The 24,955-nt window shown below is 39.0% G+C and overlaps 1 protein-coding gene across 4 annotated transcripts in view; it reads left to right on the top strand.

The window, feature by feature from the left end:
• LOC149927385 (protein FAM13A) overlaps window positions 1–22,983 on the top strand; it is a 47,751-nt gene extending 24,768 nt beyond the window's left edge. For 2 of the 4 annotated variants that reach the window (XM_090159440.1, XM_090159437.1), the window contains 19 exons: window positions 719–928; window positions 2,105–2,288; window positions 4,443–4,566; window positions 5,622–5,826; window positions 5,894–6,111; window positions 6,679–6,963; window positions 8,648–9,146; window positions 9,919–10,021; window positions 10,303–10,359; window positions 11,674–11,739; window positions 12,888–12,949; window positions 13,038–13,096; window positions 13,866–13,947; window positions 14,800–14,981; window positions 18,114–18,419; window positions 19,894–20,081; window positions 20,153–20,254; window positions 20,320–20,374; window positions 21,504–22,983. In XM_090159440.1, coding sequence (XP_090015566.1) covers window positions 719–928; window positions 2,105–2,288; window positions 4,443–4,566; window positions 5,622–5,826; window positions 5,894–6,111; window positions 6,679–6,963; window positions 8,648–9,146; window positions 9,919–10,021; window positions 10,303–10,359; window positions 11,674–11,739; window positions 12,888–12,949; window positions 13,038–13,096; window positions 13,866–13,947; window positions 14,800–14,981; window positions 18,114–18,419; window positions 19,894–20,081; window positions 20,153–20,254; window positions 20,320–20,374; window positions 21,504–21,572 — 3,056 coding nt within the window. In that variant the 3' untranslated portion in view covers window positions 21,573–22,983. The remainder of the gene's footprint in view (window positions 1–718; window positions 929–2,104; window positions 2,289–4,442; window positions 4,567–5,621; window positions 5,827–5,893; window positions 6,112–6,678; window positions 6,964–8,647; window positions 9,147–9,918; window positions 10,022–10,302; window positions 10,360–11,673; window positions 11,740–12,887; window positions 12,950–13,037; window positions 13,097–13,865; window positions 13,948–14,799; window positions 14,982–18,113; window positions 18,420–19,893; window positions 20,082–20,152; window positions 20,255–20,319; window positions 20,375–21,503) is intronic. The other 2 variants (XM_090159438.1, XM_090159439.1) reach the window with 2 other exon arrangements.
• The last annotated feature ends 1,972 nt before the right edge of the window (window positions 22,984–24,955 follow it).

Genomic DNA, 24,955 nt, shown 5'->3' with positions numbered 1-24,955 from the left:
ATTTAAAAATGGGCCTAAAAAGTCAGGGAAATCGGGGAAATTAAAAATGGGCCTAAAAAGTCAGGGAAATCGGGGAATTAAAAATGGGCCTAAAAAGTCAGGGAAATCGGGGCATTTAAAAATGGGCCTAAAAAGTCAGGGAAATCGGGGAATTAAAAATGGGCCTAAAACGTCAGGGAAATCAGGGTATTTAAAAATTGGCCTAAAAAGTCAGGGAAATCAGGGAATTTAAAAATGGGCCTAAAAAGTCAGGGAATTCTATTTTATCTTGGCACTTTTGGAAGGTAATTTCACTCTAGATCTATGACAAATTCTATTATTATAATTTCCTTGAAAGTTTGGCTAATTTTTTCAACATTGCAATAACCTTTTTTACTGAAATAAAAGTCCATTTAAATTTATTAACTTCTGATAAAAGTGAAATATAAAATTATCATTTTGGCCTTAAAAAGTCAGGGAAAATCTCTTAAAATGGTCAGGAAATAGTCAGGGAATTTGAATCTCAAAATGTTGTGGCAACCCCCGATAATTTACTTCGCCAGTAGAATTCTAAAATTAGATTCCCAGCGTAAGCTAGTTAGGACGTCATTGTCTCGTTAGGGCCATTGTATTTTCGTTCCCTAAACAAACGAACTAATTTTTTCGTCGTCGGTTCCTTATTACGAAATCTCACACGAGGCGTTTCTTTTCGTTGTTTGTTTGTCGCGGTGTGAAGCAGGTATGAGTCACGAAGGCATTTTCCGCATCAGCGGCAACGCTCGCCTCATCGAGAAGTTGAAGACGTCCTTCGACCACAGCGGAGACGCTCCTTTGGAAAGCGAGGGCGACGTCGCTTCGGCCGGGGCTCTTCTCAAACTCTTCCTCAGGGAACTTCCGGAACCAGTTATTCCGTCAGCCGCCCAAGCCGCCTTCCTAGAAGCCGCCAGAGGTAAATAAGATTCTCCTTTCCGTTCTTTCTCCGCAAAAACAAGCTCTTTAAAAAGTATCAACAACGCGCGACGCCCCGGGTTTTCAAAATCCAAATTAGTCTTTCCAACCAGCCGTAAATATTACCGCAGTGGCGTAACTAGGCACCCGCAGACCCCGCGACCGCGGGGGGGGGGCGTGACATTTTCACAAAATAGGGGGCCCTTTCGTTTTAAGTAATATTTGTTCATAGCAAATATAAAAAATTATAAAGGGCCCTTTTGATATCCTGCGGGGGGGCCCAAAATTTGTCGTTACGCCACTGTATTACCGGTGTTGTTGAAGAATGAACGGAACACTTGTTTTCTACCGCCCACCTTGCTTCGCGTGCCAAAATTGTAAATCGTAGTTGATGATGTCGATATCGAGACTTACACTTTTTCTTCGAATTGCCACTTACCGAATTGAATACTAACAAGGAGACTACCCGAGGTGGTTATCACCGATTTTGTTGAAACTTTGGGGTTAGGTAGATCTTATAGTGGTATGAAAATTACCAAAGGGAAAAGTTGCAATGGGCTTTAGTTTTCCCATGGCAACCGAAAATGTTATTCACTTCTAAAAACGAAAAAATCTCCTTTCTCGGTTTCACAGGGTACTTACTTACTTAAAAAATTAAAAAAAAATAAATTTTCAAAACTTCTCCAAAAAGATGAATTTGACCTATAGGTTAGTTTAATGATGTATAACTGGGTAGTAAGTCACAGGGGAAGGGCGATGTTAGAATTTTGTTTTTAATTTCAGAAGTTCTTGAGATGGCGCCACTAGTACGTTTTCGCTACAATTTAGGAACTATTGGCGCCATCTCTCGATTGAAGCTAAAAAAATCCGAGTTTTTGCGTACCCCTGTAAAGCAAACTCTGCGTCGAACGAACTGTACCGACCTATTTTGGGTAAAGTTGATCAATTTTGGTTAAATTTTAAAACAATTTGGCTTATTTAAATGGAGAGGTCAAAAACATTTTCGGTTGCCATAGGAAAACTAAAGCCCATTGCAACTTTTCCCTTTGGCAATTTTCATCCTACCATAAGGTCTACCTAACCCCCGAGTTTCAACAAAATCCGTGATAATCACCTCGGGTAGTCTCCTTGTAAGTAATGAGAAACTCTAACATCCGGTCACCATTATTGTTTACAGAAAATTTCCAGAACAAAGACAACTGCGTACGAGTCTTGAAGTGTCTAGTGCACCATTTGCCCGAAGAGCATTTCGCAGTTTTGAAGTACTTGATTCATTTCTTGCACCGAATCGCGGAGCTCGAGGATCAGAACAGAATGAGCGCTTCATCTCTGGGGATTGTGTTCGGACCAAACCTTTTCCGGTGAGACCAGTTCTTTCAGTCTCGTTGTCTCGCGAATGCGGTGAGCCAGTAGTATCATTACACTACGGCCACCTGTCTGCGCTTAGACGAACCAGTCGGCATAAAAGCAGCCGTTATGGGATCGTGGCAGCTAGGAGCAACAAACACAGCACCCCACACAAGGAGAACGCAACCCGTCAAAAGTCGTGAATTTTCTTGCGTACAGTTTTCATTGGCTAGACGCTTTAGCGCCTGCTGCCGTCGGAAGGGGAAAATTCGGAAATTGTCTTCCCCCCCGCCCGTAAAACGTTCAGCGTAAAGGCTCGTGACGCTCGTCCAATGAAATTCGTACACAACCCTTCGTTAGCGTGTTTAAAGGCTAGCTGCGTTCTCCTTGTGTTTGTTGCTCCTAGGTGGCAGTGTTGCCAGAAGTACGATAGTTTTCGTGCAGTGCGATAATTTCATCAAAATTTTCCGGCTGTACTATAATTTTCATGGCTTACGATATCGTACCATTATTTGGATAATTCTGCTTCAACGTAGGATAATGCGCGATAATTTTTAGATTTTTTTTGAAAAACCTACGAATGATTTAAATTTTATTATTAATTTACATAGGCCTAATTTCTACTTAAAAATAAATAATATACATTTTCTGCCGAACGTTCTGCGTAGTCCCGAGTGTAAGTTTATTACTCCTAGCTGTTATCGGATTTTTTATACAATTTTAAACATATTAAGTTCAGTTAATAATGATAATAGGCATTTTGTTTATTTCCCCGAAATAAAACTCCTGACGTGCTTTCAAAAATTAATCTATTAAAATACAAGGCATTTATGTATGAATTAAAATTTAGCACCGAAAAGAAATGTGCGATAATTTTCCAGGAAAATCGATATTGTTTTGGCCTACATACGATAATTTAAGATTGTAGATCTGGCAACGCTGGATCGTGGATTTGGAAACCCACCCGAAATAACTCGAAAACACGTTCGTGTAGATCTATTAAACGCTTGATATTTTCCGTTAAGTACTGGGGCGGTGCCAAAAAGGAGCTTAAAAATGTGGCTAATTTGACGTAGGGTTTATGACACGCTTTTGTCAAAATTAAAAATAATTAGGAGAAGGAATGCAGCCGAAACATTAGTCGTAAATGCATTTGCGGCATATCACACAGACGTTATAATTACTTTAACGGAAAGCAGTCTAATAACCAGCCAAACAACCCAACAAACGCTTTTAAATTTTATCTAAACTTTGGTAAAAATGATACATTGTTTTTTATGGATATTCATGGAGATATATATATATATATATATATATATATATATATATATATATATCTCTCTCTCTCTCTCTCTCTCTCTCTCTCTCTCTCTCTCTCTCTCTCTCTCTCTCTCTCTCTTATATGCATTACACAAACTTCAGAATCAAATACTATATCTTTTCAAAACTTACACGCGAGGGGTCGGACATTCAAAGAAAACCCGTGCACTTTCCAAGAAATCGGAAATCCCGAGACTTTTTAAATATCTTGAAATCCGGCAAGAAATTCCGAAACCTGGCGCAAAATCACGAAATCCGGTAAGAAATCCAGAAATTCCGAAATCCGACGCGAAACCTCGAAATCCGGCAAGAAGAAATTCCGAAATCCGACGCGAAATCTCAAAATCCGGCAAGAAATCCCGAAATCCGACGCGAAACCTCGAAATCCGGCAAGAAGAAATTCCGAAATCCGACGCGAAACCTCGAAATCCGGCAAGAAGAAATTCCGAAATTCGACGCGAAATCTCAAAATCCGGCAAGAAATTCCGAAATCCGACGCGAAACCTCGAAATCCGACGCGAAACCTCGAAATCCGGCAAGAAATTCCGAAATCCGACGCGAAATCTCGAAATCCGGCAAGAAATCCCGAAATCCGACGCAAACCTCGAAATCCGTGAGAAAAGTTAAGAAATCCGAAATCCTACAAGAAATCTTGATATCCAACGTGAAATCTCGTACACATTTTTGGTGAATGTCCGTCCCCTCGATTACACGCGGTACACATCCTCAATTTATCTAAAAATTCCCATTGAAAATGGCCTCAAGCCTGCTATGGTACCCGTTTCATTTTAATATCGTAAATGGAAAGATATCATTTACTTATGGTATAATTAATCCTTCCCGTACAGGGTATCCGACGATTTTAGCGGCTTGAAAGACCAGGCCGTCACCAACCATATCGCCACCACCTTCATTAAGAATTACGAGGCCATCTTCGAAGACAACAGCAACGAACTGGCCCCCGATGAAGATGTAAGAAAGATATTTTTAAAAATATTTACGGGTTAAAATGGGAAATGAATGGGGGGGGTAAAAAAATCCGAAATGACCGAATTTCGGAGCCATTTCTAGCGGCTTCTTAAGTAGTATACTCAATGGGGAGGCCTCCCTATGGCGGAACCCAACTTCTACTGACTGTTTACTGTCCGTCAGGGTAGCGTATACTTCACTCTATCCTAACCATCGACAGCGGTGTCTCTTAACCCCGTCTTAGCCGGTATACTTGGATTATTGCTCCCGTGGAAAACAAGATATATTTCTTCTCAATAAGAACGCGCTCGTGGTATTTAGGAAATCTTTTTCTCTCTCGAGAGGCCCTTTCGAGGTAAAGGAAAAACGTTGAGGCCCCATCACGTCATTAGAAATTTATCCATTTCGAGCTCTATTTTGAGGTTTAAGAGGTAATTTCGATTAATGGTGAGAGGGGTTCGACTGGAAATCCCTATACGCAGGGGCGCGGTTCAAGGTCAATAACTGGCACAACCGTTATCACTTCGCGACGGGAAGGTTTTGCAATTAAACACCGCCATTTTTTCGCTTCTTTTTTTAATTGCTCTTGATAAATTATTTATCGTTTATTAAATAATATAAAAATTATCTAAAATTAGGGTCGTAATTTAATACGTTGCCAAAAGTTTTTTTCGGGTTATCGGGGAGAAAAATGCTGTACTCAGTTTTCTAATCAATTCGGTTCGTTGTATGTCGTTCGCTAAATTTTCTCCAGTTTTGGAATATCGGGAATTGTTAAATTTATCGCGGTAAAATATTCCAAATAAGTAAATTATTCGAGTCATGTTTTAATAAATTGATGGATTCGCTTATCGATCGAGCGATCGGGAAACGATTAACAAAGTACGTACCACCGGCACCGGCCATTTTTTCGTGACCCTAATTGTAGAATTGCAAATCGAATGTTTACCGAAAACTACCTCGACGTAAACCCTTCGACTCGCCCAACGCGGAATCCTGAAAAATGCTGATGTTCTTGAAACATTTTTCCTGACCAGATCTGGTTGGTCTCTTTACAGATACGTTCCCCCAGAATCGAGCCGAAAGGGTACGAACCGCTGTCGGTGGTCATACCGCCGGTAGACGACACCGTTCTAGCCATGCAGGCCCAAGAGACGAGACAGTCCGAAAAAAGGGTCCCGGTTCTTATGGTGGACAGTTTCTGCGACACCACCAAAAGAGGATCCATCGACGGGCGCCTCAACGGAGACGGCTCCGTTTCAAGTACGTTCATTGCTTTAAAATTTCTAGATATGGTGGGATACCAAAGGAGTACTTAATTCCTCAACAGATGGTACACCTCCGAGGCGAAAGAGGAAAGAGCGCAAATTTTCCGGAGATGACATATCGGGCCCATTGCGCTCCAGTTCGGAGGAGAGGCCATCGATGGACCAAAACGAAGAGCAGAAGTTCTATTTGGGAGGCGAGAGGATTCGCAGATGCAGTAGCCACGACGAGATGAGAAATATCGACGAAAGCCAATCGGTGGAGACGGATTCCACCCACAAAGTAAGTCACTTCAATAATCGTTTACCACTTGGCCAAGACACCAAGACAATGGTCTTAAATCTTTTCAACGAGTGACAAGCGCGATAAATATTTCAAGGGCGACTAATAATTTATGGATTTACAAGAATCGCCCGTTGTTCGTTTAAAATATCGAAGAGTCATTGAAAGTGATATTATTCGGTTGCCGACTCAGCGGCGAAAAATATATTAACTTGGCAGTTCTATTGTTTTTTCTTTCTATTTTTACATAACGTAAATATTATTAGCGAGAGACTCGGTGTTACTGGCTTCGATCCAACAAGCTCTTTTGGCGTAGAGACACCCTTTAGTCGTACGTTTAACTCGGCTCGACCTCCAATGGATAATAAGAAAATGCCAATTATATAAATTGGCCTTGTCGTAGCAAATTCCTTTGTCATCTCCCGAGGTTTCGGCTCGGCAACAAGGACGCCGCGCGTTTTTAAGCCAGATTTAATAGACGGGGTTTCACTAGCCTTGACGCTCTTTTTTCTACGCTCGGCATTGACTAAGAAGCGATGTCCTTATGACTTCTTAATGAACTTGCAGCAGTCGAGACGTAAGAGCAGCGCCGAGGTTGTTGGCGTCAACTTGACCTTATCGGCTGATGGCCTGTCCATCGCCACCATCAACCAAGAATTGAGTCCTCATCCGCCGAAGCCGAAGAGAAGGGAACTGGAAAGCACCTCGCATCACAGCGGTTCGTCCAGTTGCAGCTCGGTGGTGGATCCTCAGTCCGATCAGGATCTACCCAATAACAATCAGTACGCGACTCCGCCGGTTGACCATCACGACATTCACGAGATGCAAAGATCGGCCGAAAGATTAGCGCCGGTAAGTACCGCTCGTCCCGCGTTGAAAGTTACGTTTAAAAAATACCAACATAAAAGCTACACTTCTGCCGACACGTGGCTGCTTTCAGTAACTTTAAAAAAAGTTCAGCGGTTTTTTACTAAACGGGTTTTTGACTTCCGGTTTTGACGTCACGTTGCCCGTCCGTTCAAGGACAGTAGATACAGGGACGAGAAAGTGTATTGGCGGCCTCTGTTGGAATATATCACCTAAAACGACCTAAACGCAAGGAGATTTAAGACCTTTTCACACGAGCCAACTGTTCAAATCAAAATGCTGAGTCAGCCAAAATGGATCAGTGATCCATTTTTTCTCGCGTACTTTTTTGGTGGATCAACTCATCGAACTTTTATTCACACGAACCAACTAGTTGACTCAACTCAAGTTGACTCATCTTGTTGGGTCAAAAAGTTGGCTCGTGTGAAAAGGCCTTTAGTTGTAAACAAAAAAAATGGCGGTCACCTAATTTTAGCGGTTTTTGACGAGGCTTAAGTCTTCAAAACAAATGGGCATTTTTTTATTTACGCTCGTAGTTTTATTTTTAATTTAACATCAAAATGGTAAAAAATAACTACAATAACATTGTCCATGGTGAACCACGTCTTAACAATGGCCGCGGGTTGTTTACATCTAACTCCCCGTGAATATGAAGACGTTTAAATCGAAAATGTTTTCCTGCTTTCTCGTCCCTGTATCTACTGTCCTGGTGTCGCCTTTTGTTGGGCCGTGATGAGGGCGTTTGTTTGCTATATGTGAGGCGGTCAAAATGGCTGTCTCACTGGCCGAACGTTGTTTCGCAAAGCGCACTTTTGTCCAGGGCTGGTTGTTTAAGGTGGCCGCTGTAGTGCTTAAGGCGGAGCAGCGGGGTACAAATACATATACTTATGTCCTGGGTCCGTTGAGCAACGAAGTCATCGGCTGTAAGAGCAGGTTTTTCCGTTGCTCAACGGTCACGTGACGTCGCAGCACGGAGGAAGGCTAGCTGCAGACGCCGCGACTGACGATATTTTGCAAAATTTACAACAAGCGTAAAAAGCGTTCAACAAGATCCTACGTCACGTTAGCAACGGTCTCAACGAAAATAATTTTTCAGATACTTCGTTGAGAGTTATAATAATAATAATAATAATCAGCTAGGCTAATACCCAAGGCACAACCTTAGGCCTAAGTCGTCAAGCGACTTTTAAGCCTTTAGTTTAGGTTGGCCGGGTTACACCGCGTAGGAGGGTGGTGGCAAGCCCTTCATGCCACGCGAGCCAACAGATCCCTACACTAACTATTACCGTTAGCCTCTACAAGCTTTTATGGAAAGGGGAAACCAAAGAGCTCGAGGGAAAACCCCTTAAACCAGTGGCGAGAGAACTTGCAAACTCAACGCGAAAGGAGTTGTTCACCCAGTGCCACAAGCTGGGATCGAACCTGGCTCCTCTTACTGAACGCAGCCCGTTTCAGAGTCCTGTTGAATGAGTGTTGACGAAAGTCATAAACAGTGGCGTAGTATGTTTTGGAGCCCTTTCTTATCACAGGGACTAATTTTTCCTGAATCGTTTCGAGGCCCTTAGCTATTTATGCAACTGGGTACAAGCCCTGTATTTTCAGTTTTCAAGAGCATTTGGAAACTTCACTTATCAAGAGTAGTACTAAATGACATTTTTTTCGCTCTCAGTTGCAACGAGGTCCCAATATAAGAACCCGTCGCACCAGCTCCAGGTCGTCTCGATTCCGCAAAAGTCAAAGCTTCGAGAGCGACGACGACACGCCAGTTGGAAGCGCCGACGAGAAGCAATGGAAAAGAAGCCAGAGCGGTCAATGGAAGACGCGAGACAACGGAGGCGATTTCGACTCGCCCATGGACACGAGGGCGCCGGGCGACGAGAACCAAGAAGCCAGTCGAACCTCGACCGATCGCCACAACGGCGTCCTCAAAGCGCACGCCAAGAAGCACCACCGTTCGTTGGACAGGAAGGACAGCGAGGGCAAAGCCAGTCACCCGTTGGGAGAGTTGCCTCCGGACGACCAGCTTCTGTACGGGAGCGTCAGCAGGAGAGAGAGTCTCGATGACCAGGAGGATTGGAAGGCGGAGAGTTTCGCGTCATTCGACGGAGATGACGCTTCCATCCCGCACCTGGACCTTAACACCTTGCACGAACACGGCGATGGAGAAGGTACGTTCAAAGAGCTACCTGCCAATAATCACTAAAATATATGGGAATTATAGGATTGAAATCTGGAGATTTCTAGAACTAAAATTATCAATTGATTGGGTTAAAACTAGGAGCAACAAACGCATCACCCACACAAGGAGAACGCAACCCGTCAAAAGTTTCTCGCGTACATTTTTCATTGGTTAGACGCTTTAGCGCCTGCTGCCGTCGGAAGGGGAAAATACGGAAATTGTCTTCCCCCGCCCGTGAAAAGTTCAGCGTAAAGGCTCGTCCAATGAAATTTGTACATAACACTGCGTTAGACGGTTAGAGTGTTTCAAGGCTAGCTGCGTTCTCCTTGTGTTTTTGACTCCTAGGTTAAAATATCTATAAATTCTAGATTTATAGAAGTTATTTAATGGGAGTTGTAGTACTCTTAAGACAGGTCCCAGAGACAATTTCAAAATCTACCCCGCCATAGGATTATTGAAAAATTTCCAAAATAGAGGATTATAGGGGAACATTTTAGAATTATATGATTATATGGGAACTTTTCAAAAATTGTAGGATTATATAGGAACATAAAAAAAATAGGATTATGTAGGATCAATTTCAAAATTGTAGGATTACGTAGGAACATTTCAAAAATTGTAGGATTAAGTAGGCGCATTTCAAAAATTGTAGGATTAAGTAGGCACATTTCAAAGTTGTAGGGTTAAGTAGGAACATTTCGAAATTGTAGGAATTAAGGTGACCATCAACGTCTTATGAATGATATATTTCTTCGGTACAGAACCCATACCATCCGAACATCGCTTCAGTTGGCCGTTGACGAAACCCCCGCAAGATGACACGGCACTTTTATCTCCGTCGGCTCCTTATATGAGAAAAGCAAAGTAAGTTTCATTCTTTCAAATTATTAACCAAACACGCCTTATAGCTGTTGCACGTTAGTCTCTGACTTTCACCTTGACTACTTCTCGAGGTTTCTCGTAACCACTTTTTAACAAGTAACCTTTACGGAATGTCTGGGTCTATGGTTTGAAATGTTTTAAATCGGCATGATTGCGCACTGTTTGATCTTGATGGGTTTTGCCTACTTACTCCGCCACCCGAATATCGTTTAGGCGATTCCGCTTTGGTCCGACGAGTAAAAAACGTTTTCCATTTGTTCTAGTTCTTACGAAGCGCCACAATCTCCCAGTGCTTTTAAAAACTACTTTTCTCACAGAAGGTGACAGTCTTTTCTGATTACTAAAATAAAGGCCTTCTTTAATTACGTGGTATTTTCCACAAATAGGTCGGAAAAGCCATAATTTTTACTATAACTGGCTTAATATAAAAGCTTAAAGGCTGGTTCGCGCGAGTAGTGTTTTCCTGGTTTTCTCTAGTTTACAGTTTTACCGCATTTTCCCGTGGCTCTGGCGCGCTGGAATACGACTGTACACACGGACATAATTTGTGAACGATAAAATGGCGGACCTTTTTTGAGGCTAATTGGGATCGACAAATCAGCGAACGTTATGGCGTCACGTGATAGACGCAAAAATTCGTAAGCCTACTTTTAAAGACTTTCACAATCGCTCCTTTTATCACGTGATAGCGTAACGCTCGATGATTGGTCGAGCTCAAAGTGCTTCAAAAACCGGGAAAATGAAGTAGAGATATTTCACAATTTTTTCTCCATTTTCTCGTTTACCGGCAGCGGGAAAATCAGGCAGATTTTGTCCGTGTGTACAGTTATTTTCCCGTGCGCCAGAAGAACGGAAAAAGGTGGTAAAACTAGAAAATAGAGAAAACCAGGAAAACACTGTCCGTGTGAACCAGCCTTTAGTATTCTTTCGGCTGCAATAAGCCTGGCTTTCTAACTCTGTGGAAGACCCATTTATTAATGGCTCTTTGCTGTTTCCATGTTTACGAATCAAGCTCAATACGAATACCGGAAGTTGATCAAATTTCTCTTACGAGAGAAGTAAAAATGAAACATGTTCTTTCGCAGGCGTGAGGTAGTTACGACGGCCAGATTATTAGCACACTCTCGCATCAAGGCCGTAACTAGGCACCACCAGCCCAAAACAATGCTTGTGGGCCCCTGCCAAAAAGAGCCCCGATTGAAGACGGCATGGGGCAGGGGAGGGCCTTTACTTATATTTAGCTTGGGACCCCAGGAATTTTAGTTATGGCCCTGCCTCGTTTGTTTCAATCTAATTTAAACGGAAGCTGTAGCTTTGGCTGCATAAAGATTAAAATTAAATAAAATCTTTAATCTTGATTTATAAGGCAGTTACCATGGGCGTGATTTTCCCAATGAAATAAAATATAAAAATTACACTTATTCATAGTAAATAAACTATAGACTATTTCTCTTCCTAAATGTATTTAGAAAAATCAGCCGGCTCAGGTACATGTTTCAAGCGAATAACATTTGCAGTATAGGGAGAGGATTACCTTTATCGTATCCGTATTAGCTTGATTCGCGAAACATAGACAGCGTGGAAAAAGGTGGTTTTTGATCAAACACTAAACGCATTCATTTGGCGTTTTTCAGTAGTCTACAATTTGACCCGAGTTTACCCCCGTCTCCTCCTGTTGAACAGGATGATTTGATGAAAAGGTAAATTTCCATTACTATCGATGTTCCTACTTCAGTTACGGGGTATACATTGCCTTCAGTCCTGGCCAAACTTTTAAGGTTAATAGACCTAAACACATTTGCGGCCATTAGAAGCCAATTTTTAAATACCCGAAGTCTTACCAGATGGCGCCGACAGTTTGAAACTTTGAATGTTTAATAAAATAATAATTAATAAATATTTATTTTTAAGGTAAATATTTTCCCTGATTGAACATAGTTTAAAATAGTGTTAGTTACATAAAACATCGTTTAAAATAATGATAGAAGTTAGGTTTGTTTATAATAAATTATTTATTTCCATCCCTCCGAAAGTGTAAATTGGCGCCATCTAATGTAAATAAAAGCATTAAAATCGAACCTCTCATGGCTTCGTTCTTGATGTTTGTTTCCCTGAAAGCGTTCTGTGATTCGGTCTATTACTTATCGCCGAAACGGCTATTTAAAGCGACACTACACATTGTCAAAGATACGCTAAGACATCACTTAACGGGCTCTATTTTGGGTGAAGTACTTGGCATTAAGCTTACAACGGGGCAGAACCGATAGTTTCAAGGCCAAGTTGCTTCTAATAAATCCCATTCAGCCGCTTATTTGTTAATAAACGGGAAGAGAATACCCGTACCTTTGCGAAAAGAGGCCTTGTCTATTATTCAATGGCGTGATAATGACTGTGCAGTCCCGCGATTGTGACCACTTTGCCTCAATGGAAGAATGGCCAATCATTCCCTATTTCATACCAGAACCCCGTGGCTATATCACGCAACCACAAACACGCGCGCATTCGCAACTAGATAAGTCCCGAGTTTATTGTTAAAGATGAAAGTTGATAAGAGTACAAAGTAAGCGATTTTACAAAAAATATTCAAATTTTTGAAAGAACTGTCGAAATTTCGACTAAAGCGTGTAGCCAATAAATTTTTAGGTTATTTGGGTTTGAAACTATTTTAGATTTGGGAAAATTTTAATTTCGATTACGTAGTCTTTTTTACCCCGAATTTAACGTATTCAAAATATTATGCGTGGTTAAAAAATACGAAACGTTAATATATATTTTTACTATTTTTTACTATTGGAAATGTATTAGACCGCGTAAGAAAATGTTTAATTGAGGGGTCGTTTCATTTCAGTACAATGAAGGAAGACGAGGCTGTAGCGGTGAACGTCAAACAATTAACCAAGAAAATGCACAGTAAGTTACGCCGAACAATTGGGTCGACCGTCTTCGTATTGCAGCTGGGAATTTAAATTTATAATTGACCTCTTTTCTCGCCACCCAGGCTACAAAAAGAAAATTAAACTTTTCGAAGAAGCCTTCGAACTGGAGCACGGCTACCGAGTAAGTACCAGGACAATTACTCTACCCTTCTCGGGCTCCATCTTTCTTCGCGTTATCAGAAGTGCATAATATTAGAAGGGATTAGAAATGAAACGTGTAGCTTAGCAGGCTCGAGACTGTCGAACGCTGCTTTTCCACCAAAGATTACCGCGTATATTACTCCCAACCAAATATGTAACGCTTCAAAATTACACTGCCTAGGGTTATTTACTTCAGGGTTGCCGCACGTCAGGAAAATCGAAGAAAAGTCGGGGAATTAAAAAATAGGCCTAAAACGTTAGGGAAAGGTCAGGGAATTTTAAGAATTTGTTAAAAGTCAGGGAATTCAATTTGATCTTGACACTTTTTGAAAAATGTAAAGGAGTTGTAGGGGGTGAGTTGAGAAGTATGCCTGTTGTTTTCCCATTTTCCTACGATGAGTTAAAAGAGCGCTAGAGAGCTTCAAAGTGTGGCCTATTAGCCCCTGGAAGTAGGCTGCAACAAGTGCAAAACCAAGCAGCAGCGACTTTAAATTCTGTTTAAGTTTACTTTTTTACGCTGGTTACCTCGATTTGTTTACAAAGTCCTTTTTTAACCATCGCACGAGCCCAAACCTTAATGTTCGCGTTTCCCTGCTGCTGGGTTTGCGCTTGTTGCAGCCTCCTTAAAATTATTGCATAACCTTTTGAAACACCCTGTAGAAAGATGAACACTTCTCTGTATAAGATGTTTATTTATTTCGGGCATTATTTAATCTTATTTGAACCCTCTTCTTTCTCTTCTATTACAGCCTTCGCACGCTGAAAAAATGAACTATCCAGAAGCCAAGAAAATGCTTCAGGAATTTAACAAAATCAGGAAAGAGCTAAGACGTAAGTAAAAAAACTGAATTCAATGACGGTTAAGAAGTACAGGGTTGCCACAGTACCTGGAAAACCTAGAATACCTCGGAAAAGTCAGAATTTTAAAATTTAATCTAAAAGTCATGGAATTTAATTAATACAATATCTTGGCACAAAATAATAAGTCAGGGGAAATCTCCGGAGATGGTCCGGGAAAACCTGGAAAAGTCAGCGAATTTGATTGTGAAAAAACTGTGGAAGTATTTGAGCTAGATAATTTTAGCTATAATGGTCTTTTAAAAGGGTGCTAAATTTAAATAGAAATAGGCGCTTCAATAAATGCCCATCCACTTACACGCATGCGCGAGTCACTGAATATAATAGTCCCGTGTTTACGGTCAGGGTTGGACATAAGGCACTAGTCACGGCATTTGACTACTAAAATGAATCGAAATCTGGGGGTTCACTAGTTAATTTGACTAGTGAAAAATGTACCTAAATATTCATAAATAATGGCGAATATGGCGTACCATAAATTCATCATTCATCAACCCCATTTTATTTAAAATAATGTAACTCAAATGATAATAAATTCCTATTTTAATTATGACGGGTAAAGCAAAATTTTGGCTGTCCGTCTTGTTTTTATATCCCCATTTTTACCCCCACTAGTCAGTGACGACTAAAATAAATTAAGATAAGAGGTTGACTAATCAAGCTGACTACTAAAAACATATCCTTAAGTCCAAGCCTGTTTACGGTGTGCTTTAAAATATAACGTTTTTACAAGTATGTCCGGGCTCTCCGTATTACTGAATAGGTTTTATTTAAGCGTCTATTAAGCACGTGGCAATACCTAAGTATCAATTTTATTTTGATCAGAATTGAAGGAGGAAGGACATACCGGAGAACTTATGTCCCCGCACAAGGAATTCCCGACCATGAAGACGCAAAGATTGGGTGACGATGAAATGAGCAAACGTTCTGTAGCAAACTCGCTCACAAAAGCTCAACTGTATTTGTCCGAAAACAGAAGAATCCATCAGCGACCCCATGAGTTCGAGGTAGGCTTTCGTATCACAATAGACTTATGCTGACTTTATAGGAGATAAAGTAACGCCATTAGAGGTCGAGCTTTAATTATCCTAAGTCATAACAGATGGCGTCAAAAGTGTCTAAAATGTAGACATTTTAATTTACCAAAAAAAACCGTTAAAGATGTTTTTTATGGCACGCCATCCAGGTCAAAATTAGAAAATGAAATAAAAACAATTTGTTGTGATAAAAAAATAGTGGGAGAAATATTTGCGTTCCTGTTAAAAAAAATATTTTATTATGCAAAAAAATATTTTGGTATTCAAATAAAATACTTTGGTATGCAAAAAAAATACTTTGGTATGCAAAAAAATATTTTGGTATTCAAAAAAAAAATTGTATGCAAAAAAATATTTTGGTATGCAAAAAAATATTTTGGTATGCAAAAAAATATTTTGGTATGCAAAAAAATATTTTGGTATGCAAAAAAATATTTTGGTATGCAAAAAAATATTTTGGTATGCAAAAAATATTTTGGTATGTAAAAAATATTTTGGTATGAAAAATAATTTTCGTGAAAAAAGAAAACACATTTTCCTTGTATTATTATATCTCACACAAATTTTTTTGGGAATTTTATTTTATATTTCTAATTTTGACCTGTTCGCTTTGTGAAAAAATATATTTCTACCAATATATTTTTATATTTCGAATTTTGACCTGCACGACGTAATGTAAAAAAATCAATGAAAAGTACTGAAATTACCATAGATGGCGTTTGTGGGAAAGAAAAGTAATCATGGATCACTTATTCTATAAAAGGACTTTGAAAGTAACTGATAGTTGAACACCCGACGCAATCGAATCAAACCCCGGTGACGTTTTTGTCTGGCCCCAAGCGCGAGAAGGAGAAAAGGCGTTCAACTATTCTACAAAAAGGATTGCAATTGAGATTTAGATTGAAAACAACTGAAATTTAACCATTTCAGGAAATTTTAATTGTAAATAGGCCAGCCAAAAATTGCATAGAGGGGGGCGCGATCGATAATGTATATGGTGGGATCGCGGTAAGCTGAGAACTGTCCCGGTAAATCTCGTGATTTCGGGGCTTTTATGCTTCCGTGCCAGCAAGTCTACGAATTTTGGGAATTGTCCGGACCACAAAGACACACACTTTAATTATCACCATCGTGGCCACGGATTAATTTTTAGCCTTGTGGAAGGCAGGGATTTGGTTTATAATTTACCTAGAGAGTACCCCTTAATTAATTAACTTAATTTTACATTAGATGGCAAGGGTTTACTATGTGCTATGACCTCTGTAAATTACTTTTAGTTCTTATGTCACATAAGAACTAAAAGTAACTTATTTAAAAGTTCAAAGGTTATTTAAATTGAAGTTAATGTTAATTCTATTTACATTTTTATCAAAGTGGGATACATTTTATCTATTCGGGGGTGACATTTCTAGTCGATGGAGATATTGAGAGTTTGAATTAATTAATTATTACTATCGAAAAAGGCAACATTAACATAAACAGTAAAACAAGATGGTAAGAACCAGTTACTTTTATGAGGCGAGGGTTAGAATCTGTAGCGTAGCGTAGGGGAGGGAACGAAACATTATTATTATCAAAAATAAAGAAACAAATATTGAACCACGTTGTGGTTAGCCCTGGTCTTACGATATTTAGTACTTTTATAGAATAAGTTATCCATGATTACTTTTCCTTCCCACTAACGCCATCTGTGATAATTTAAGTATTTTTCATTGAACTGTTTTACACAACGTCGTGCAGGTCAAAATTCGAAATAAAAATATATTCCTAGAAATTATTTTTTTCACACAAAACGAACAGGTCAAAATTAGAAATATAAAATAAAAATCGCAAAAATATTTTTACACGAAGCCAGCCAGGTCAAAATTAGAAATATATAAAAAATAATTATAGTATATTTTTACGTTGTCATTTAGTTTACTGCACGAATTTATTTTTTATTTTTTCAGGAATTAGCAAATTTATTTTCATGAATTACCAATTTTTTTCACGAATAGTATTTTTTACACGAAAAATATTTATTTTCACGAAAAATATTTTTTTTCACGAAAAATATTTTTTTTCACGAAAAATATTTTTTTTCACGAAAAATATTTTTTTTCACGAAAATTTTTTCCCGAAAAATATTTTTTTTCATATGAAAAATATTTTTATTTTTTAAATATGACCTGAATGGCGTCGTAATCTGTAACTTTTATGAAAAATATAGGAAAATGTGTAAATTTTTTTATTTTCGTCACATAAAAGTCAATATTTTGTTTATGTTCTAATTTTGACCTGGATGGCGTGCCATAGTTTTTCGTGTTTTTATGTAGAATTTTACCTGACTTTGAACTTTTAACTACATAAACATCGCTTAAGACTAGTGTTAGAAGTAGCTTTTGGTAATTATCAGTATTTGTTTTCCCGTATAACTAAAAGCATTAATATTATTAATAATAATAATAATAATAATAATCAGCTAGGCTAATACCCAAGGCACCACCTTAGGCCTAAGTCATCAAGCGACTTTTGAAGCCATTAATATCGAACCTCTAACAAGGAGACATCCCGAAGTGTAACCCACCGATTTTGTTCAAAATCGGGGGATTGGTAGACCTTCATGTATCATGAAAAATCCTAAAGGGAATTTATTCAATGGGCAACCGTTTTGCCATGGCAACGAAAAATGTTTTTGACAATACAAAATATTAAATTTTCCCATTGAAAATAACATGGGATTTTGAACTCAAATTGATCAAAAGTTGATCAATTTAGATGTTTTTATTGTAAATTTTTCTTTATTTTTTCTTTTTTGGCATTTTTGAAATTTGGAAATTTGTAAAAAATTTTCACAGGGGGGGTCCTAGGAATCGGTCAGAATCCCATGTTATTTTCAATGGGAAAATTTCCATTTGTTGTTGTCAAAAACATTTTTCGTTGCCATGGCAAAACGGTTGCCCATTGAATAAATTCCCTTTAGGATTTTTCATGATACATGAAGGTCTACCAATCGGGTTACACTTCGGGATGTCTCCTTGTAAGTGCATCGCTCAAAACGTTAGTCGCCAATGAACGCAATTCTTAAGACCAGTTCTAATCACAAACCTCGTGACATTACAGCAAATGTCCAAAGATCAAGTTCAAGACGAGAAAGTAGCGATTCAAAAAGCGCTGTTGCAGTTCGAGAGCGTTCATGGCCGACCAGTCACCAAAGTAGACAGAGACACCATGCGGGAGCTGTACGAACGATACCGCAGCGTTAAAAGACTCGTACGAGCGAATTCCTTGCTAAGCGGAGGCTCCTCAATTACCACGGGCGCCACCATGAAGGGCAAAGAGTTAGTGATGATGGGCACCGAATTGCAGCCCATCTTGGAACACGTCGCCATGGACTTCACGTCACCGCAACACCGACGATTACCCGACGTAAGTTGGATAATCTTTGAATTACAGAGCTTTCCCCAAATAAATAATAGAGGTGGTAGTCACTCGTAAACCGGCCCATCTCTACCATTGGACTAGGTAGGCCTAAGTCATCAAGCGACTTTTAAAGCCATTAATTTAGGTGGCCGGGTTACAACGCGTAGGAGGGTGGTGGTAAGCCCTTAATGCCACGCGGACCAACAGCTCCCTACACTAACTATTACCGTTAACCGCAACAAGAGACATGGAAGGGGAAACCTAAGCCTTAGGGCGCCACGTGGCCATATGAAAAAGACTCTTTATAATCCATAGACGGCCCTGCTCGTAAAACGTTTGTTCACATAATTACTGATTTCCGAAAAACGTTCATTGATTTCTCGCAATGTTCCTTTGTTTTCTTAAGGTAATTCTTGTGCTTACCTACGATTTTTACACATGAGTACTTAAGTGATGGGAAGCCTGGAGATTGTCGGCTTAAATATAAACCATTTATGAGAGTCAAAATGCAAAATTTAAATTTCTCTATGAGTTAATAGAAAAGGATCCGGCTCTAGGACTGTCGGATTAGCGGTTTTAGGCAATCGAGTCGGTTATAGAGTATAAAATTTTTTTCATCGAGTATTCGAGTCAAGTAATAGAGTACTTGATTAAGAGGAAACTTTCTCTTATTCTAGTCGAGTAACTAAAAAAAACCTCAATATTTTTAACGAGTCGGGTTAATTTTTAAATTAAATTTAAAAGGAGTATAAAGCAACTTTCAATGCTGAAAAACATTCCTTTAATTGAAATGAACCACAGTTTCCACAACTTTGTAGGTACCGTTTATTGCTCCCCAAAAATGTGTAAAAACCTCTTTGAACTTTGAAGCAACGAGGAAAGAAAAAACAAATACTCGAAGAGTTCAGAGAACAGATTATTTGAGTAATCGGGTACCCGACTATGCAATATTTTTGGTACTCTGTAATCGACGAGTATCCTCCAACTACTTATTCGAGGTCGAGTATTCGACCTTAAAAAAGGCTGAGTACTCGAACATAGGATAAATCCTATATTTTTAGTAAAATCCCCATTTTGAAAGGTTCTATAAAATCCTATAAGTTTGATATTTTGTCAATTTCAAATCCCGCCATTCAGTTAAATTGCTATATTTAGCTATAGTATAAATCCCTAATACCAAGTCATTCTAGTCTATACTTTTGTTATTGTTAACATTGTTAGCTAAGTATAGTATATTTTTGTGATGAAATGGTAAAATAGTTTTTTAAGTGAAAATGAAAGATTTACTTCATTTACATACTGTTTTTGAATGCATAAAGTTAGTAAATGAAATAGCATATATAGTCCTATAAAATCCTATAATTTTGAAAAATAGTACTATAAAGTCCTGTATTTTTTAGAAATATGATCCTATTTTTCCTATAAAAAAATTGACGTGGCGAGATCTGCGTAATTACCAAAGACGTTTACTTTAACATAGGAAAACTCAAAATTATCCGAAGCATCGGAGGACCAGGAAAACATAGCTGAAGAGAATTTACCGCGCGAAGAAGAGCAGGCCGAAATAACAAAGGAGGAAATTGTCAAATCGTCAATCGCGACGGGAGGCGGCGACGCGGATGAGCAAAAAGGCGGACAGAAGTCGTGCAATCTCCACGAACTGCCATTGTAAGATCACCTAAAGCCCGTATTTAGAAAATTATACAAGTGTAATATTAAATGAAATATCTTAACATCAGATCGGAGCTTTTGCGTCAATTGCAACAGGCCCGAATTGAAAAGAGAAGGTTAAAGAAATCAGTCCGGGAATTCGAGGACGACTTTCAGAGGAAAACGGGAAGGTACGAATAAATGCTCATTAACGCCATCTCTCGAACACTAATTTCTAATTGTTTTTCAACCGCAGGAGGGCTCAGAAAGAGGACAGAAGCTCTGTCGAGAGGATCTACGCCGATTACAAAGTAAGTGACCTCAACTACTCTATCGCCACGTATAAACCCGAGGGACTGATCAGATAAAAGTTTGCCTGTACACCGTTAGGGCCAGGCAAGGACATTTCGGGCTCCGCGGGCCCTTCTAACTGAAATTTTCAAAGGAAGGGGTGGTGGTCAAGGTTATGGGCCTTAATAAGGGTGTTTACTGACCTTTTCCCGTCATGCCCCGGGGATTACCCTACACCTCTGCATGGCTCTGTACACTGTGTACGTTATCTGAGAGTACGCTAACAATATGCAGGAGGTACGCGGAGGATATGGCAATTACGCCCCCCCCCCAGGGTACACGGAGGATATGGCAATTACGCCCCCCCAGGGTACACGGAGGATATGGCAATTACGCCCCCCCAGGGTACGTGGAGGATATGGCAATTACGCCCCCCCAGGGTACGTGGAGGATATGGCAATTACGCCCCCCCAGGGTACGCGGATGATATGGCAATTACGCCCCCCCCAGGGTACGCGGAGGATATGGCAATTACGCCCCCCCAGGGTACGCGGAGGATATGGCAATTACGCCCCCCCCCCAGGGTACGCGGAGGATATGGCAATTACGCCCCCCCAGGGTACGCGGAGGATATGGCAATTACGCCCCCCCCCCAGGGTACGCGGAGGATATGGCAATTACGCCCCCCCCCAGGGTACGCGGAGGATATGGCAATTACGCCCCCCCCCCAGGGTACGCGGAGGATATGGCAATTACGCCAAGAGTATTCGCAATAAGTTAGAAATTACGCCAAGAGTATTCGCAATAAGTTAGAAATTACGCCAAGAGTATTCGCAATAAGTTAGAAATTACGCCAAGAGTATTCGCAATAAGTTAGAAATTACGCCAAGAGTATTCGCAATAAGTTAGAAATTACGCCAAGAGTATTCGCAATAAGTTAGAAATTACGCCAAGAGTATTCGCAATAAGTTAGAAATTACGCCAAGAGTATCCGCAATAAGTTAGAAATTACGCCAAGAGTATCCGCAATAAATAAAGCGTGTACACCTATTAGCAGTCCATCATTTATACCGAGTCTATACAGATAGCGCCACTCGCGCCTCGTAGAATTTAAGTACTAATAGACGTATCTCTGTATCTCTCCATTAGCACATCAAAGCCCGTCTGAAACTACTGGACGCTTTGGTGACTAAACACGAGCACCACATGATGATCTGAACAGTGTTATAACTACTTCGGGATTATGCAAGACAAAAAATAAGACAAACCATTTTCTCGGTTTCTCGTTATTGTGTCCTTCCGATTATTATATTTAAAATTTTACGTTTTCATATACATTTTTATTTTTATTTTTGGTCCTGCCTAAGTACAAAGAAAAAAAAAGCGCGTGAAGGTATCACTATTCCTTTTTACCGTAAATAAATCATGGTTCTTTAGAAATTGGAACGCGTGACGATGCCAAAACGATTTTAACGAAATCAACCCCTTTACAAGATCCGCGGTATCTCTTTGAAAAAACCTTAATTATTCGAAACGAAAGAACTGCTGAAGAGATTAATTTCGCAGCTAAATTGTACATTCTAGTCTTCTTCATAATTTCATTTCAATATACAAAATGAGTTTGAACTTTTTATAAACTTATAACTTTCATCGTGACCACGCGATTAAGCTAACACTGGTGCTACCGTTATAGGTGCCGCTTTTAGAGGATAACCATTACGTGGATTAAACTGAAAGTTTCAAGTTTATAAATTCTATTTCTTTTGAAAAAATATATTGTCGCTTGGATAATTATTTTGTGATATAATCGACATACTGTAAATATTTCACCGTAATAATGTGTATTTATGTTGAACATGATTCTTCTTTTACAGGAACAAACAAAATCCATTAATTATTATAAACCAGTTATTATTTTAGTCGTTTATCGTTTTTCCGTCTTTTTCTCGATGATAATCGTATTTTTAGAAAACCATCTATAATACTTCGGATTAAATATTTAAAAAAATCTTTTGTAGATAAGTGTGATTTCTGGATAAAAACAAACCTAATTAAAAAATGTGCCGGTACGATATATTTAAGATACTATAAAATATAAAAAATGCCATACAATTTAATATACTATACTATATATATAATTATCGAGAAGTATATACATTTTTTATTATTTGCGTTGAAAAACTTTTTGGAGAGATTTTTAAATTGGTTTTTCGTTAATCCTTTTTATAGATTAAGAGATAGACAGGCTAAACAACCCCTCGAAAACGTGTAGGAGGGATTTGAAGGAGTGCAGTTTGTACACTACAAAGCTACGTCAATACTTCTACAAGTTTCCACTACACGTTGCCCTGGGGTAGCTTAAACTGCCTAATAATTGCGATTAAAAATCAATTGATGCACGCTATGTTAAATATCACGATATAAACAGAAAACCAAATCACTGGAATTAAAAAAAAATGCGCTGTTATTGGAAACAAAGACAATTCAAAACGGAGGCATTATATTATATAATACGATTAATTGTTATGATTATGTCCTGTCAAGAAGATACAAACTACTTAATATTTGGCTTATAAACGGTGACATTGTTAAAAAGTAATAATGATTAAAGAATAGCTTTCAAGATAAATTGATGTGGTCTCTTTAATTTCATATTAATATTTCAGGTTTTTAAAAATTTGGCTGCAGATGGCGTTGAAATTTGTTTGGGACGTGGTGAAAGTTTAAGAAATTTGAAAAAACTCGAAAAAAATATTCGGTAAAAAGTGGTATCGGAATTTGAAATATTGCTCGACAGATGGTGTTGAAAGTTAGAGCGTGCTTAAACCTTCAAATATTTGAACAACTAGAAAAATAAATTATGTTTAAAAAGTGGTAAAGTGAATCTCAACGTGCTATAAATATTAACATAAGGCTATCATAAGCAAAGGTCTAGGTCAAATTTTTTACGATCACATACCCGTTATTAAGAGGTAGGTATTCAAAATCTGCACCTCCTAGTGGCTACGTCCTCAACTATGCATTTCTGAAATAAATTTCGCGAAATGCATGATGAATGCGCGCAAGTCATGCGCGAACGATGTTAAACCTAGAACCATGCGGGAGAAATCTACGCCACGAGCCCTGAGCACCGTAGCCGAGGCTTATTCGCAATTTTATCGCTTTAAAACTTAATATTAACACTTATCTTAGCAAAATGATTCATCGGAACATAAAACTGGCTATTATAAATAAGAGGTGTGTTCCTGAAGGTATTTATTTTTCAAATTTAAGATTTAGACGCGTTTTGTGTGGTATTTATCAACACGAGCGTAAGAGAATATTTTAGATGTAGAAATTTTGAAAAAGAAGATGTCGCTACTGCCCTATCGTCGTACATTAATTTTCTTATCTCCAGGACAACGCCGTTACCATGGGCCTCTATGGTAGACCTTTGCTTATGGGGACTTATGATAGACTTATGATATTAACCTTACCTAAATGTTATTCACAGCGTCTTTAATTTAATATTTTGAAAAGATTTTCGATAATTTAAAAATTGCTCGACAGATGGCGTTGAAAATTGGGGCGTGGTTAATTTTTAAAATATTTGAACAACTAGAAAAATAAATGATGGTTACAAAGTGGAAAGACGAATCTCGTAAATATGAATCTTACCTAAATGTTATTCGCTGTCGTAAAAAGGGCAGGTGAATTGTACAGCTTCGCGGGCTTCCTTCAAAGCGCCGCAGTTGGATCTGAAGGAGCGTCTGAATCCGTCGTGACGCCGGATGACGCACCGTTTCGAAAAGGAACCGGTAAAAGTGGTCGAGTCGACGACGATTTTGGGAATGTTCATATTGGGAGGGAGGTTCTTCTGGCTGGCGTCCTCCTTCGCCAACACCTGGATGTAGTTCGGGATCTCCTCGTGCGAGTAAGACACCCCCGACAACTTGCGCAGTTTACCGATCGACCATTTCCGGATCCTCTCCGGAATAGGAATGACCAAGTTCGGTTGGTCTACAATGGATATATGTTAAAGGCACACGATAACCTTACTCAGGGTTGTCGCCATATTTTCAGGTTCAAATTCCCCGTTTTTACTCTGTTTCGGGGGGGGGGGGGGGGTGCTGAAAAGATGGTAGTCACGTGACTTTGTGAAGAAATGCAGCGCCATCTATCCTAAGAAATACGAATTATTATTTATTTTCTTTTGCTAATGGCGGTTTAAATTTTGATCCATTTATCTAAATTATCTAATTATTATTATTATTTAAAACATCTGGTAATAGAAAGGCGGAGATTAATTAGCTGTCTGCAGTATCTGGAAGGAATTATTTTTTCTTTATCGTCACACGGACATTTATGAACACGAGTTACCGAATCGAAGTTGGCTGTGATATGGTAGTCACGTGATTTTGTTTTCCCATTTTAAAAAGTTGTTTAAGACCAAATTTACTTTACAGTTTCGCGTCGAAAAGTAAAATGCGGAAAAATTTCCAGAAAATTTTCTGCAAATCGGACAAATAAAAAATTGAAACATCAATTACTTTTTAAGGGTTTTTAAGTTTTTAACTTTTTATCGATATTAAATGTATAATAACAGTAAACATACTACAAAA

The sequence above is a fragment of the Leiobunum rupestre genome, chromosome 9, assembly GCF_980474605.1.
Source record: "Leiobunum rupestre chromosome 9, qqLeiRupe1.1.hap1, whole genome shotgun sequence".
Lineage (NCBI taxonomy): Eukaryota > Metazoa > Arthropoda > Arachnida > Opiliones > Sclerosomatidae > Leiobunum > Leiobunum rupestre.
The sequence above is the reverse complement of the archived record's forward strand: the minus strand, read 5'-3'. Positions and strand labels throughout refer to the sequence as shown.